This window comes from Macaca fascicularis, chromosome 9, assembly GCF_037993035.2.
Source record: "Macaca fascicularis isolate 582-1 chromosome 9, T2T-MFA8v1.1".
Taxonomy (NCBI): domain Eukaryota; kingdom Metazoa; phylum Chordata; class Mammalia; order Primates; family Cercopithecidae; genus Macaca; species Macaca fascicularis.
This window is the reverse complement of record NC_088383.1, coordinates 121,709,588-121,726,459: the sequence shown is the minus strand read 5'-3', so window position 1 is coordinate 121,726,459 and position 16,872 is coordinate 121,709,588. Positions and strand designations below refer to the sequence as shown.

The 16,872-nt window shown below is 37.4% G+C and overlaps 1 protein-coding gene across 19 annotated transcripts in view; it reads right to left on the bottom strand.

The window, feature by feature from the left end:
• The window catches only part of VTI1A (vesicle transport through interaction with t-SNAREs 1A), a 367,718-nt gene that overhangs the window by 131,969 nt on the left and 218,877 nt on the right, over positions 1-16,872 (bottom strand). For 13 of the 19 annotated variants that reach the window (XR_012418209.1, XR_010577658.2, XM_005566428.5 and 10 more), the window contains 2 exons: positions 15,441-15,511; positions 14,730-14,791 (listed from right to left, as the gene is read on the bottom strand). Coding sequence is in view for 17 of the 19 variants with exons in the window: in XM_005566428.5 (XP_005566485.1) it covers positions 14,730-14,791; positions 15,441-15,511 (133 nt within the window). In the remaining 2 variants the exon portion in view is untranslated. Of the gene's footprint in view, positions 1-14,718; positions 14,792-15,440; positions 15,512-16,872 lie in introns of all 19 variants that reach the window. The other 6 variants (XM_005566431.5, XM_065520180.2, XM_074002722.1 and 3 more) reach the window with 1 other exon arrangement.

The window sequence follows — 16,872 nt, the reverse complement described above, 5'->3', positions numbered from 1 at the left end:
GTGGAAACTTTAAGATTATAATATTAAGTGAGTAAAGCAATATAATATTGAACTTGAAACATGACTAAAAGGTTGGAAGGGAATACTTGGGTCAAAAGAATAGCTTGTTTCAAGGTAAAGGGATTAAAAACGATTTTTTTACTTAAAAATTTCTTTAATATTACTATTTTCTGTTTTATAGGAAAAACATGATTTAAAAAGAATATTCCCAAATAAAACAAGTTAGTCATATCTTTGATATGGTAATATTGCAGAAAAACAAATCTTTCTGAGGCCAGCAACCACTTTCCGCCTATGGTCTCCCAAAGACCACTCAGGTTCACTTTCATGTTCCGACCAATTACCATTACTACAACTCAGGCCAAGCACTTTGAGGGCAGGACCTTGTTACATGTTACACTCTCGTCCCTAGCACTTGGCCCAGTGTTTGGGGAATCGCAAGTGCTCCACAAATACCTGGTGAATGAACAAATGAATAACAGAAGGAAAGACTATTTGATTTTATAGGTATATCTTTTGGTAAAAAGATTCTTTGCATTCATCTACTTTTTATAGCATCTCCAATGTTGAAACTACAGGCATGCTTTGCTTCAAGAATTCTCATCACTTATCATAGATTGCGTGCTCTGTGGAAATCCAGCCACAGCCAAAACCTGGTGCCATATTTTTATTTCTCTTTTTCCATTTCAAAAGAAAAAGCTGTAGTTAATTCTAATTTTCCTGCGGGCAGAGGGAAGAGGAACTTTTTATGTATGTGAAAGAATGGCACCCCCTCCAGCCATCTGAGGACAGTTCCTCCCAGGAACACCTGTTTGCTCCAATTGAAGCCGGTCCAAATTGAGTCCCTGGGATCAGGAGCGAGCTCTCCAAATGCCCCACCATTCTACAATATTTATTCCCCACCTGTCTGATGGCCATGATGACTTGGGAATGCTCCAGCCAGGGAAAGCTGTTTCTTGGCCCTGACATGGCACAACTAACAACAGCTAATGTTCATCCAGAATCTAGTCTGGATCCAGTTGCCCCAGAGTATAAAAATGCCCCTTCTCTCTCCGTCTACCAGGCTTAGCAAAAACTCTTAAGTAGGGGGAGGTAAATAATTTTTCATCTTCATACCAGTGTGTTGCAAAACCAAGTGGTACGTTTCATTTTCTGTTTCTTAAATCTGACTTTTGAGTTTTCTATTCATATTTAACACTTAGTATTCTGGTTTTATTAAATAGTTGCCCACTACTAAAAATGAAGATTGGTAAATTAATTTCTCCAACAAGAAAACTGTTAAAATTCAGAAGGTAAAATACCATAAAAACAACCTTAAACACATAATTTAACATGTAATTCAGGGAAGAAAAAGAGGTGCCCACATCAAACTCTAGCTATAATAGTGAAATAATGTTTTGTTTAAAAAATTCTAGCCATGAGAAAACTGTACATTTGAAAAGCTTACATAAAGCCTTATAAAATAAGAGACCTTTTATCTCTTCCAGATCCATGAGCTCGAAAATACTTTATCTATGCAATTTCAAGGCACATAAAAACCCCAGTGAATAAATAAAATGTTCTTTTTTTCTTTATACAGATGCTTTAAAAATTATCCATATAAATAGCTTGGCCTTGAACAAACAGATTAAAAGACCTAAAAAGCTATGGCTTCAGATCATGTATACAGAATAGAAAATGAATGCTTTTCTTTATTGGCTGGGCAAGTTTTCTAATGACTAAATTTCTATAAGCCCATTCGATGATAAAGATTTAATTGGGACACATGAAAAAATTCAGTATTTTTAAGTGATACGCTTATCAAATAAATAATATGCCACAATAAAATAATTTATGTACTTTGCCAACATTCTTTGCATCTATTCATGAATCATATGTAGAATATGTATAGTCAACATGCAGTATTATTTCAAAGACCTGTCTTTAAAATGAACTTCTTAATAAATATGTAATTTTATAAATATGTAAAGTTTTATAAATATGTAATTTTAGTCAAGTGTGTGAAAATTTGCAGTATTTTTCTAACACTGGGGCACAACCAGTGAAAAGATTTTTCATAATTGTTTACAATTAGATCTTATTAGGTGATTTCAAGCCTTACTTAAGAAAATTTTAGAGTTCATCATAATTAAAAAATTTGAATTTATATAATTTTCACATGTCAAAAATATTCTTCTTTTGATTTTTCCCAATCATTTAAACATGTAAACCATTACTGGCCTGAGGGCCATACAAAAACAGGTGGCAGGCTGGATTTGGTCTGCTGTCTATGATTTGCTCACTGCTGTTCTAAAAGCTAAAGGCTCCTGGCTGGGCACAGTGGTTCATGCTTGCAATCTCAGCACTTTGGGGGGACTGAGGCTGGAGGATTGCTTGAGGCCAGGAGTTTGAGATCAGCCTGGACAACATAAGGAGATCCTGTCTCTACAAAAAAGTTAAAAATTAGCTGGGTGTGTGAGGTGGACCTGTAGTCGTGGCTACTCGGGAGGCTGAGGTGGAGGTGGAAGGATCACTTGAGCCCAGAAAGTTGAGGTTGCAGTGAGCTGTTGCTGGGCCACTGAACCCTAGGCTCAGTGACGGTGAGACCCTGTCCCTTAAAAAAAAGAAAGAAAGAAAGAAAGAAAGAAAGAAAGAAAGAAAGAAAGAAAGAAAGAAAGAAAGAAAGAAAAAAGAGAAACAAAAGAAAAATTCAACAGTTTAAGGTAAGATTGAAGCTTTCACATTATATTAACTTTACGAGCAGATGAGGTTACAAGTTGTTTTGTTAATTTCCTACGTATCCTCAACACAGCTGTGGTCAAACATCTTCCTAACACCCCAACACCATCACCACTGTTTCCCTGCAAGGGTTCAAATTCTGCTGCTAGGAGCTATTACCTTGAAGCTGCCATGAGAAGGAAAGAGGCCTAATGCTACATGTGGGTTAAGAATGGGGCAGTGACTGTCAGGTCTGGTTCTTACCGATCATCTCCTCTATGAAGTCTTATCTGCACATCCAGGCCCCAGGAATTTCTTCTTCCTGTCATCGCCTAGAGCAATGATCTCTCACTTACTATGTAGCACAAGTTACTATGCATTGTTGTTTCTTAAAATGTCTCTCAACAAAAGCTCCCAATTAGATATTAAGCTACCTAGGAGTAGAGTTTTGAATTTGTTGAATCTCCAATGACTAATATTGGATTCTTAAGGGAATCTCCATATGCCCTTTTACCCAGTAGACATTAAACATTTGGTGTTGAAGAAAAGGCTGATGGTGCTACTGCCAGAATGCTGCTAGAACATGATTTCTGTAGCTAAAACCAGGGTACTGGTCCAAGTTTTGCTCTATCTTTGTGGCGTGAACTTGGGCAAGACTCAACTTCTGTAGGTCTCAATTATCTGTACCACAGGATAATAATGATAATATGAATTCAGAGTTCTTATGAAGAATAACTTAAATAAAATAATGTATGTGACTGTGTCTTATAAACCATAAGGCCCCATATAAATTAATTTAACTGCTCTGATTGTCTTTAAGGACGTACTTTTAACAAATGATCTGATATCCCAAGGATGGTATCCCTGTGTTTTCAGATGTCTTGTTGAACTTCGTGGAAAAATTCAAAGTAAGTGTTTCTTGTAGGTCAATGCATTTTAAGTAAGCCAGAGTATCAAAGTAATTAAGTGGTATTTAGCTAGGAAATTGGACACAGTTCCTTAACAATATCTCATTTTCTCAACTTTTTTTTTGGAGTTGGCTGTAGACTCTTGAAAATTTTATGGAAATTTAATGGAAAATTCCCAAAAAGATGCATATACACACATACGCACCCACATTTTTAGAAAACTTCAGATATTCAAGACTCCATGAAGCCCACTCCAGGATAGGAACCACTGCCCTATGGCTTGAGACAGGGAGTGTGGTTTCAGGAAAACACCAGGGGACCTGATTCAGACATCCTTAACTGATTTGGGAATTAAATGGTTGACAGGTGTTGTTTTTTTTTTTTTTCCCCTCATCACAAAATCATTAAGCCATAGGAAGGTAGGTGGACAGTGGAATAGTTTTTTCCTAGGTAAACTATAATTGTACAGGAAACTATAGCGCTGTTTTTTTCTCGTAATTCCAAGCTGCTTCAATTCTCTTTTTAAAAGCATGGTCAAATTTACCATTCTGGCATTTTCTCCGTTGATAGTCATACCTTGGTTTCAAAGTTCTTCACATAACTTTGCAAAAGAAGTCATTAGCCTTTTAAAAAGAACACTGAGGTTAAAAAAATATCGTTACGCTTCCTATCACGTCAGCTTCCACATTGTCAAAAATGTTTGAGATAATTTTAAATAAAAAATGAAAGCCTCAACTAATACTAGCAAGGTGGTCAAACATCACAAATTAAGAAATATTTTAACTGTACTTTTGAGTATTGAATATATTTCTTCACAGTGCCTTTTTTTTCCCATAAAAGAAAAGAATTCTTTCTTAATACCTAGATGACAAATTCTCAAGATATACACAGTTGTTTCTTATTATGGCTTCCCTGGAAAACATTTCTGGGAAAGCACAATCCCCAGCCACTTACTTTGTTTACAACAGACAAAACTGCTTGTGTGGTATAAATAGGAGTCTGTCCTTAAATGCTGCTGAAAAATAAAATGCAACCATGAAAAGGAGCCATTTCCTGCCCTAAAGGTGGCTTAAAAAAAATTCTTAGCTACTTTAGGAACAGCACCAAAGCGTAAATAATAATTATCAATTGCCGCATAATAAAAAACTAATTTTATATTATAGAAAAAAAACAAAAATGAAAACAAGCCACATATTCCAGAGATGCCCTCAGAATTGTCAGCATTACAGGGTTTTCTTGCCCTGCAAGATGATGAAACCCCCTTTTGTCCTCCTGCGTTTGTGATGTATATCTATAACTCATCCTTGTTTGTGCAGATAAGCCTTGCCTTGTCTCCCTAACTGCACTTTCAAAAGCAGATTCACAGTTGTTTGACTTTTGATCTGGGTAGCAGCTAGCTCGACCACCTGCACTGTGCATGAGCTGTTACTGAGCTTGCTTTGTCCCGTCTTATAACACAGCCAGCCTTTTAAAATTGATGTGTGAATACGCTAATTTACAATGTGAGCGTTGAAACCAAAAAATATGGTGGTGGTAGCGGTGGTGGCAGCCGAAGAAGGGGGAGAGTTGTGGAGGGAGAAGCCCTAACTCTCGATTTATAAAGTTCAGATACTGTTCGCTGCCTCTGGCATTTAATGAAACAGATGGCCAAAGCCCTCCCTTAATTCACAATGGAGCAGACAGTGGTGTAATGGTGTGGGGGCCTGGAATTATAAAATGTTGTTTGGTGATGGTATACGTTAATAAATAGCCATTTACAAGGGGAGCTAAGGGCTCCATTACTTGCTTATAAGGAAGGCCTAGGGCTCCTTGCTTCAAGTTAACAGCTCAAGGCTGCGTTCAAAGAAGGCATTGACGGAAAAGGTAAAGTGCACCCTTCATATTCTATGTAGCATTCAAGAATGGCATGCATCCAGGGGAAAAAAGGAAAATCACAAAAGGAAAGTAATTCAAAAATTAGGTCAAATTGTGGCTCACAATCAAGAAAAAAGATAAGATGTGTTTCCATTGTGATAAAATAATGGAGAAAATATTCTCTTACTGGGAAGTTACATATTTTATCTTTGAACGGACATGTTTACATGTAGCCAAAGTGCAACAGATAAAAACCCGCAGACTTTCCACTAAATTATACCCATATGAACTCAGATAACAACTCTGAAACTATTTTTTGGCATTCTTCCAAAGACTATTCATTGATGAGGCCTACATCAGGGTAACGTGGCCGTGAGCCAAATGTGAGGAGGTTCCTGACCAGCAGTATCTCACAATAGAGAAGTGAGGGTTGACCTCGGGATCCTGAAGACAACTGGTCCTATAGCAATTCCTCATTCTTTTGGGGACAGAAATGTGCTGCGTGTACTATCACCACTCTCCAGTAACCGCATTATCAACCGGTTATCAAGGGCCCATCTATGTGGCAAGAGGGTTATGCTGGGCCTTGACTAAGGCTGCTTCAAGGCTGCTTTCGCTTTTACGAAACACTGTGGATCCTCCAGCTGACTGTGCGTCCTGCTCTGCTTTCAGGTGGGAAATTCTAAACCTGTCTAGGAACCTGCACAGCAGTTACCACCATGGTTCCCTGACTTTGTTTCATTTCTCTTTCATCCATGTTTCTTCCCTTCTTAATTTCTGCTGCTTGCACAATACTGTGGGGGAGCTGTAAAGCATCCTTGTGGGGATAAGGTGGAGAATACAAAAAAATCTAGAAGAAAAGTAAGACACAGTTGATAATAATTACAATACATGCCATGCAAAGTGGATGATGTTCATGTCTTGTGAGAAGTACAAGCTGCTGTGAAAGAGCAGAACAAAGACGCATCATTTCTGGCTCGGAGAGTGAAGAAGGCTTGAGGGAGAGTGAGGTAATTCACCTGAGACCCAGAGTATAGACAAAAGCTCATTTGGAATATTCGAAAGGTAACATCTGTTGTTTTTGCCCACCCAGTATCCATTACCCTTTTGGAAAAAAGCTCTCAGATTCTTCTGAGGGGACTATGCCTCATCCATTCGCGGTCTATTTGTCCGTCCCCTGCACAGGGTCTCATGCCTACAACATCAGATCATAGATTAATGGAGTTTTTACCTGACTAGAACCAATCCGAATCAGTAAGATTCCATGCTATTACTTTCACTGGAGGCATTCGAATGAAAAAATCGCCATATTCAATGGCTGTAATGAGGCGCTGGCAAGAGCTGTCTCCACCAGGAGAATCCTTGACGAAGGCCAGAACCCATCCATAAGTGATCTGAGATGTGAGATGGAAAGAGCAAGAGCCAGTCGTGACGATATTGTTGGAACTTTTAGATTCAAATGCTGTTTCAAGTCACTTCTACCCTTGGACTACTTAGTTACATGAGTTCAGATATATATATGTGTGTGTGTGTGTGTGTGTGTGTGTGTGTGTGTATTTTATGGCCAGTTTGATCTGGATTTCTGCCACATGCAACTGGAAGATTTTGACTTATATAGGTGGCAAAAGGAGAACATTCCAGGTAGAAGTAACAGACAAAGCAAATGTCTAGAATTAGTGAAGAGTGAAGCTTGCTTGGAGGTTGTAAGTAGTTACCACTAGTAGGGACATACCGCCTACCCAAAGGGAGAAGCAGCAAACAAGGCTAGAAAGTTCACTGGAAAACCTTAGCGATGAGACTAAGGAAGACATTCTGTGTTGAACGTCACTATGGGAGATCCCTAAGTACAGAAGAAACAGCACTCGTCTGGCACCCTCCAACTAAACTGGTCAGTAATATTCAGAACGGCAAAAGAAGGGAAGAAGTACAGAGACCAACTAGGAGCCCCCCTCCCTAAACAGCCTAAATGAGATGGGAAACATGTGAGACTGGAGGACTGCTTTGCTCCAGGTAGTACTCAGAACACACTAGAGTAGTTCAAGAAATGCTGCTGAGTGACAGTCCCAGAAGGAAGGGGGAACAGTGGTGCCATGACAGAAACAGGGACATAAGGAAAAGATGATGGGATTTATTATTATTGATTTGTAACTTTTTAAAAATTCCTATGAAACTCTAGTAATGGAAAAAGAAAACTTAAAAACATCAATTAAAAATTCATCAACCTAGAAGAACTATTAATTAACATTTTGATTTTAGTCTTTGCTCTCAGGCCCTATTTCTTTTAAAACCAATGCTGATAATGATGAAAACCGATACCTCAATGTTTCCTGGTACTTTATCATGTGCCAGGCACTGTTGTATGCACTTTACACGTATCTACGCATTTATAAAAATTTCCATAGTAAAGACTATTGTCATCCCTATTTTGCAGATGAGGAAACTGAGGTACAGAGCGGTGAGATTCTTGCCAAAGGTTACTAGCTAAAAAGCGGCAGAGCCAGTGCAGCTCCAGAGCCTACTACCCCTTATCTACTGGGACATATGCCTCTGGACGCATACATAGAAATTTCACATAAATAATTAAACAAGACTGGGACTGTTTGCTCCAGCAAGGATAAGACTCCAGATGATAAAGTTAGATATAGAAATAAAATTTTCTAACAATGACACTTGTCAAATTCCAGAGGTAAGGGAGATGATAAGACTCTTCTGTTGCACGGTGCTGTTATTTCTCACTTCTGGTTAATGCCACACGGTCTATGCTTAGCAATACAACAATTCGAAAGGACTCCTTAAGAACACACTCACATGGGACTCCTATGGCACACAGTAGCTGCAGTTGAGCGCCTTCAGCCCACCCACAATGATGGGATCCAGTAGGGTTTGTTCCTTGCTTTCAGGAACAACTGTCTACACATCCAGAAGGGTTGTCTGACCATCGTGAGGAAACTGAGTCTCCACAGAAGGATAAATAGTTGGTGTAGTAGGAAAACCAGGCTCCGGAGGCAGACGACTTATGTAGACCCTGATGATATTTACCAGTGGTTCCCTTATTTCTTAAAACGGGAGTAATAGTATCCATCTTATAGAGTTATCATGAAAGTGAAAGAAGGTAACGTATAACAAGTATCTAGGACTGTGGCTGCTACCTACCCACCAGAGAGTGCATAAGTAGCAGTGTTTTTGTTTATTAAAGGGTACAGTATAGTATGGATTTTGAATTTCCTGGTCAGTGAAATGAGAGGGGGGCATGGGACAGTGAGAGGACTGACATATAATTGCCAATGTTTAATATTTCCAAGTATTTATTTTTCTGTTTACTGTAACAATGAACCTAGTTTAAGGAAATTATTTACTGCCACCAATTATTTCACAGAAGAAATGGAACTATAATAGCATCTGACAATAAGTTGGCATAACAAAAACTCAACTGTTTGTTCTTACTCTTCTTACCACTAGTGAAAACTGGTTCTGATTCATAATCTGGTCTTTGGGAACCTTGTGTAGTGTGTCAAAAGAGCAAACTAAGTTCACATCCTAATTCTCTTTCTACAATATGTGAATCTGGATAGTTTACTTAACTTCACTAAGCACAGTTTGCCTCACCCGTAAAATGGGGATAGTGATGCCTCCTTCACAGAACTGTTAAGGATAAAATCAGATAAGATGCATAATATATGATTTAGGGTCACATATGCACTTAAGGCTCAATGAATGCAGCTGGTAGAGTTATCATTGACAGATAAGGTGTTGCATTCAAGTGTCTGACACTAGAGCAAAATTCTATGTTTAAAGGCACAGCATGTTATTAAAGAGAAACATATAAGCAAATCCAAGGCTATTCTTTGGTTTGGTAAAAACGTTACCCATGCTGGCCTTGAAGAGGTCAATCTTAAATCTGTTAAGTCCAAAGAATCTATTGGAAATTCAATCACTTTATTCTGAAAGAATAAGCGCTTGATTAAAAGCTGAAGAATAGTTTAGACATTGAGATTTTGCTACACTAATTTCAGGTCAGGCCCAAGTTTATCACCAGTAAGTAAAATGTGCTGAGAAAGAGGAATGAGAGAAACAGAGAAAAGAAAAAGAGATAGAGACAGAGATGTAAAAATATAAATGCAAGATACTATGAGAGAAGGTACTTTCTTCAGTGCCTAAAAATTGACAGCACATTTTCAAGGACATTTTTCTCACATGTCTTGAAAACTCTCTACTGCTGAATTTTCAGACATCGTAATAAGAACAATTAGAATATAACAGAATGCTTCCTGGGCAAAACGAAGGAGAAAGAAGAATGAGTTTTTAAAAGAAGCTTAAACATCTAGCCATGGCATATGTAAGAATAAACCTGTTTTTATTTTAAAAATTTTATTTCTATAGCTTACAGATCTTGCATTGGCATTCCTGGTCTATTTACTCTTAGGAATCATTCTGACAGTGCATTTAAGCTTTTCAGATGTTTTACCTATCACTCTACCAAAGACTATGTTTAAAATGTAAAATATGATAGCAATGATAGGTGGCAATGATTCTCCAGAATAACTCAAAAGTAACTCTAACAAAAATATGCATATTAAATAATATTGTGTGAATGGTGCTAGCTAGGTCAACTGCATTTAATACTGTCTGTTTTGTTTATATTACAGATTAGTTACAAAAGACCTCTGAGCAGCTCCATGCATAAGGAAGTTAACCATACTCATACTGGAAGGATAAACAAAATTCACTTTCTGAAGGAGACAATCTGTGTGTGTGTGTGTGTGTGTGCACATGCACATGCACGTGTGTGCAAATAGTTGGCGGCAAATATAGGTAGGGAGGGGGAGAGAGGAAATTATTTGATTTGAGACTGTCAAACAGAATAGGTGTTAAACAATCACCTATGCCATTTCTTCTTTTCCTTTTCTTTTCTTTTTTTTTTTTTTTTTGACATGGAGTCTCACTCTGTCACCTAGGCTGGAGTGCAGTGGTGCGACCTCGGCTCACTGCAACCTTTCGTCTCCCAGGCTGAAGTGACTCTCATGCCTCAGCCTCCCAAGTAGCTGGGATTATTAGCTACTGTACCCGGCTAATTTTTTTTTCTATTTTTTAGTAGAGGTGAGGTTTCACCATGTTGGCCAGGCTGGTTTTGAACTCCTGGCATCAAGTGATCTGCCTGCCTAGGTCTCCCAAAGTTCTGGGATTACGGGAGTGAGCCACCACACCTGGCTTATGCCTTTTTTTTTTTTTTTATAAGCACTTTGCCAGCATATACAATGCCGCAGAGGAGCCAAGGTAAAGTAGTAACATATCCTGTAAATTTTTGTCAGTGGAGCTCTTAAACTGTAACTTTGTTACATTCCTGAGGCATTGTTCATGTACTTTTAGAAACAAATATACAATTAGTGATCAATCATTAACTCTTCAGAGGTAAAAGGAAACAGAATCACGATTTCTTTTTATTCTGACTCTGAATTTTGAAAATTTTAATTTTCATTTGTACTGATTGCCAACAGTTTGAACGAATAAGACTTTCTGCTCAAAGGTATAGAAAAAATACACAAACACACACATCAATACATACATATGAAGAGAAACATTTCAGCCTCCTAGTGATACTGTGACACTTTAAGACAGCCAATTATAAAAATCAAATTTTGTGAAAGTCAATGAAAAAATCCATTTATTGGACCCAGTTACAACATAAATGGTCATTTGTTTCATGACCATTTTCATTATTATCTGAATTCTACTTTATGTAAACTCTGTCTACAGAGTTAGGAAATGAACAGTTTGTCCCTTGATAACTCTCCATCTTATGTCAGAATAGAAGAAAAATTACTTTCCAGGAAATCAGTCATAGCTGTGTTCTGATGTGGACTTTTACTATTATAACTTTGAATTGACTAATTTTCTCTTTTGTTTTCTTCCTTTTGGTAATATGGCGTGTTTACACAAAGAGCAATTTCTTTTTGGTTGAATCAGTTGCTATCTCACTAAATTACATATTATATGTCAATTTTTTTGCATACCTTAGTTCTTTTCAAAATTTGTTTGTAATGATTCCATATGCCATTTTCTATTTCTCTATTTTTTTCCAAACATGTTGGCTTTATAGCCATTTAACTCGTATTTTTTTTTTATTAGTTATTTGTTTTCCTCGTGTCCCTTTTAATGACCAGCAAGGACTAACTGGAGTTGTGGAATCTTTAATAGATGCCTTGAGAATCTGTTAATTTTGTGAATTTCCATGGTACATTTTTATGCATATGTCTTCTACTACACTAAAGTACTGTGAAAGTGAGGATAAAATTGGGTTCATTTCAGGATCCCCAGCCCTGGCGTACAGATAGTAAATATTTACTAAGGAAATGAATAAGCAGAATAAAGAAAAGAAGAAAGGAAAGAAGGAAGGAAATAGATGTTTATCTTATTTGAAGTTTAAAAAAAGATAAAAAAGCATGAGTGGTAGATGATTATTTAGTGGCTGCTGGATTTTATAAACTTAATTTTGTTGCTTACTCATTTTGATTTCCCCAACTCCTTTTGGTCAGTTTTACAGATAATCAAGTGGACATATGCACAGATCTTGGTACCAATGGAACAGTGTTTTCACCTGTCTTCACAACAGACCATACGTAAAATGGCTCAAATGAGGAGCCATGCCAAGCCATTTTTGTTCACGTTACAAATCTGAGAACAATCAAGGTTTAAAAGAATTAAAAAATAACCTGCAATATTTCTTTTAAACAAAGCAATTCCTTGGTTTGGTATACTACAGAATATTTAACTATTTTCAGTCACACAGAATTCATCATATGAAAATAATTAAGCTTATGTTATATGCAGGTAAATGCTTGCACTGCACAATGAGGACATTCATTTCTTTTACACATTTGTGAAGGTAGCAGATGAGCACGATTCAGTATCATAGCATTTCCTAAATCAGAAGCGCTTGCTGACACACGACATAGCTATGCAGTTTTGGTAAGAAGAATAGTAAGAGAATGTGGCTTTTCTTTCTGAAATACAAGCTCACCAGGGCTGGAAGCGAAAGCCATATGAATGAATGGGAGGGATGTAACAGAGAAAGCAAAATCAGAGCATTCAATAAGAGGCTTTGGTACATAAACCCTGCCTCTATTTCTCTGCAGAGAGCTTTTCCATGAGATAACCAAAATAATGAAGCAGAGAGGTTGGTAAAATGTTTGTACCTTTTCCCAAGTCCAAAATACATTGTATATCATATGGGGCAGTAATTAGAAACTAAAACAAAACCACCACTGCATTTGGTCCCCAGAGACCATTGCCAGGTCAAGGCATTGGTTGAAAATATCTGAATATCCTGGCTGATACCAAGATCCCAGCTGTGCCTAGTGAAAAACATTGTCATGCATATGAACAGGTGGACTTAAGCGTACCCTTGGTTCAGATGTAGCAAGGTGATGTCCATCTGGGAATTTTTATTTCTGTTCATACTCTAGACACATCCCAAAAGAAGATGAGTCAGTGATTGACTGAGTTTGCTTACAAAGAGAACCCCATGTAGATTTCACCAGAGTAATTTTCTTCCGTAGGCTTCTGAAACAACCACGTTATTATGATTTCCCTACAGAAAGCCCAGTCAAAGGTTGCCGAAGTTGTTTGTGCTTCGCCCTCTCTAAATGACTTGCAAATTTATTCAAACACAATATGAGGAGATGCTTTATTTGTTGAAATAACTGTCTGCAGTGTCCTGCACTAAAGGGTGAGGTACATCAAGCAGAAACATGGACAGAAATACATTGGTTTCGAAACCCATAAATCCTTATTTGAATCTGCCAACCTGAAAGCCACGTGGAGCCCGCATAAACTATTTTTCCTAAATGCTACATCTGATTAAGCCATACCATTAAATGACAGCTGAACTTTAACATTAATATGATATTATTTAAATAACCACATCATTTTTTTTACACTAAAAATGATGAATGATTTCTGGACAGCTCAATTGACATAAAGCAGGAGGACTCTTTAATGAGATTTGACAAAATGGAGACATATGCAGAATATTCGTTACAGCTCACGACGCAGGAGCCCTCCCAGGAAAGCAACAGAGGTTTTTCCCTCCCCTTCCTTTCTTTTTTATTGTCTATAGGCACTGAAGCATTCCTTTCAATCACCACTACCCTTCTCTCTGAATTCTGAGTTTTTCTTAGGCCATTTACCTAGTACTCTTAATCAGAGAATTTGATGGCTTATGATTCTGAGTTGGGAGTCAGGGTCCAAGAAAATGAGAAGGAATGTCATATTATGCAAGCCTTGGCTGGAAATGTCCCAGGAACTTTAAGCTTGCTACTGGTCAGGCTACTTAGAAAAATCTTAACAGTCTTGAAGACCAAACCACTAGACATTTGATTGATTCTTATGTAATAAATCTGTAACACGGCAAACATACTTTTAGCAAACTATTGTATATGGATACGTGATCAAAGAAGACTTTAGTTATTTTTAGATGGTTGTCTTTATAGTATCAACTATAAAGATTTCCTTCTTAAAAATTCTAATTAAGCTATTCCAGAGGCCATTCTCAATGTTTCTCATTCACTTTTCTATCCACAGTTCCAAACTGACAGTCATGCTAGATGATATTCTTATGTGGTAGATTCTGAATGTGAAATAATTTTGCGCTGAATGTACTTATAAGAACATTACCTGCATTCATTCATTTATTTTCTCATACTATTTAGCATATTTTTCATCAATCAAGGTTGAGTTACACATATAAAACATGAACATTTGTTTGTTAGCACATATTATTCAGATAATCTTGACGTTTTATAAATCATCTTTCAGTGTATACATAAAACAGAAATGTTTCCCCAAACCGTGTCACTTAAAGAAATGAAAACAAGGCAACACAGAGCAAAACTAACAGCAACTGTGCTCCTGAAAATGGTAGGTCTGCATTCCCTCCATAAGAAGGAGGCCATCAAAATAGAAAATAAAATCAGCCTGCTCCTGCCATGGGGCCTTCCTCAGGCTATGAAAAAACACTTCATGTCTAACCCTAATTTTTTCCATAGCTTCAGGTTACCCCCCTAGCTCAAGCTTTCTCTCTAATCTGTGTTACTATGTGTCCCTGTCCAAATAAGAGTTAATATCAGTGCTTTATTATTTCAAACGGGTCCTGACACAGGGCACTAAGAGCAGAAGCTTAAAAGCATGTAATATGCCCCGTTGCAATTGAATGAAAACATAATAGTTTTAAAAAGAGACAGAGAGAAAGATGGGTCCCTACCTTGCTCTTACCTTCGCAACATCCCCGTCAGAATCCTGGAGCTTTTTCCCAAATTAGCGTCTGTTTCCCGAAGCTACAAGAAGAACAGCAATGTTAAAACAAAACAAAAGTTCATGCAATTAGACTATTTCTAAAGTGCATGGCAAGTGACAATTTATTTCACGGTAGAAAATCCAAACAATAAAAATGTTCAAATATACAAAAATAAATACATTTCTGACAGCTACACAAACATGGAAAATTCTTATATTTGGAGAATGACACATGAGAGGTAATCTTGGGAGCTTTAAGCTGGATACTAGAACCAGATATAAAAGCAAAGCACAGGCTGAAAAAGTTTCATAAACATTTGGTAATTCATCTCCAACTTATGAATGTGCAGTCCTAAAAACATAAAAATAATATGAATTGAGAAAAGATGACCACCAATAATTCTATAGTTTTCACTCTAAAAGATGAACATACTCCAAAATCTCCCTCAGTGACCTTCTCCTCTATAAGAAGTAAATAAAATACCCACCTGGGAGCATTCTGGGATGGGGACATAGAGTCGGCTGCTATTTGCTCCATGTCACTCTCTTTCTTTTCCTTTCCACAGACTTTACACCCTCTTTCACCTTAGATACATATAACTACCTAATTGCTACTGTTTATGTCCCAATGCCTTTCATTTATGTCTTCATTTACTGAATATGTGAAAAAACTATATCACTTATACTTACTCTTTCACGTGCTCGCTGTATCTTTTCTCTGTCATGACTAAGGTTTTCCAACATCTCCTGACCAATTTGCTCTATGGAAAAGAAAATCTGAGTAAGGAAAAATGACTCGGAGTGCACATGAGAATAACTCTCAGGAGTACCCAAATGACATAAAATGTTAAAGTAGCATGCATGCATTATACATTAGACACGTATTTCAATTCATGTATTTGAAAAATATAAACAGTATTTGATAAATGTGTCTATTTATCTTAGGTATAATTAGATATTTGACCTATAGAACATAACCAACATGAGAATAATGACTTAGAGATGATGTCTTGCCCAGGCCACTCCAGCAAATGTCAGCAAAGGTGGAGGAGATCTGATGTCCATTAGTCTATTTTGTCATCATGGAATTTAGCTGTTGGTTTTTACAGGTTATAAGTAATGTTAATGATTCTGCTCTCCCTTTCCCCTTTCATTTTGCACATGTATGTCAGACTCCATTTAGAACAATTTTAATTTTAGTGTATTCGCCCTGCACAAGTAATCCTCATACGCTCACCTACATATGCTTATTGGTAGTGAACTGTCTCTAGGCTTCTGCTCTCTTCAAGGCAAGGGCTCATTTAATGTGCTATCAGCAGCTGTAGGTACTTGAGTCAACTCAAGGTGAGGTGCATTCCTTCTCAAGTAGTAGAAGAGAGCTCATGCTGGAGACAGTGTTTTCACCCCAGAACTTTGAAACCCTAATACTGTTATAGGCAATTTAGAACATTCATTAAAAAGCCATACTGCTGAGTTTTAATGAGGTTTTCCCGTGCCATGATCATCTTATTTGGTTGACACTAGGCAGTCTCTTCTCCAATCTGCAGACCCTTTTAGAAGACAGTAGGTATGGCTTGACCTCATAAATAACCAGCTGCCTTGAATAAATCGTTTTCAGACTCATTCCCCATTACCTGGGAGGTGCCTTATTCCATACTAGAAGGATGCCTCTCTTATAATCTTGGCAACCTATCTGACTACCTTGTTCTACATCTCTCTCTCCTTTTCCCTCTGGCATTGTCTCTTTACTCATACCTATAACAACAATCATCTTTGGCTTATAGACATATAGAAGCATTCAAACAAGCACCTATTATAATAATAACAAATAATTTAATGAAGTCAGTAAGAAGTCACCATGCTAGTTATTTGGCTCATACATGTACACTGCTAGGCTTTTTTTTAAAGGACACCCTAAAAATGTAGAGCAGTAGTTAGGCCACATTGAGAGCTTTGGCTGTGAACTCACACTGCCTGAGCCAAAATCCCAGTGCTGGCCTTTACTAGCTGTGTGGCTAACTTCATTGTGCCTCAGTTTATCCATAAATGGGAATATTAATAATAATAGTACTATATCATGAGTTTGTTGTAAGAGTTTAATAAGGTAATTCATTGTTGTAAG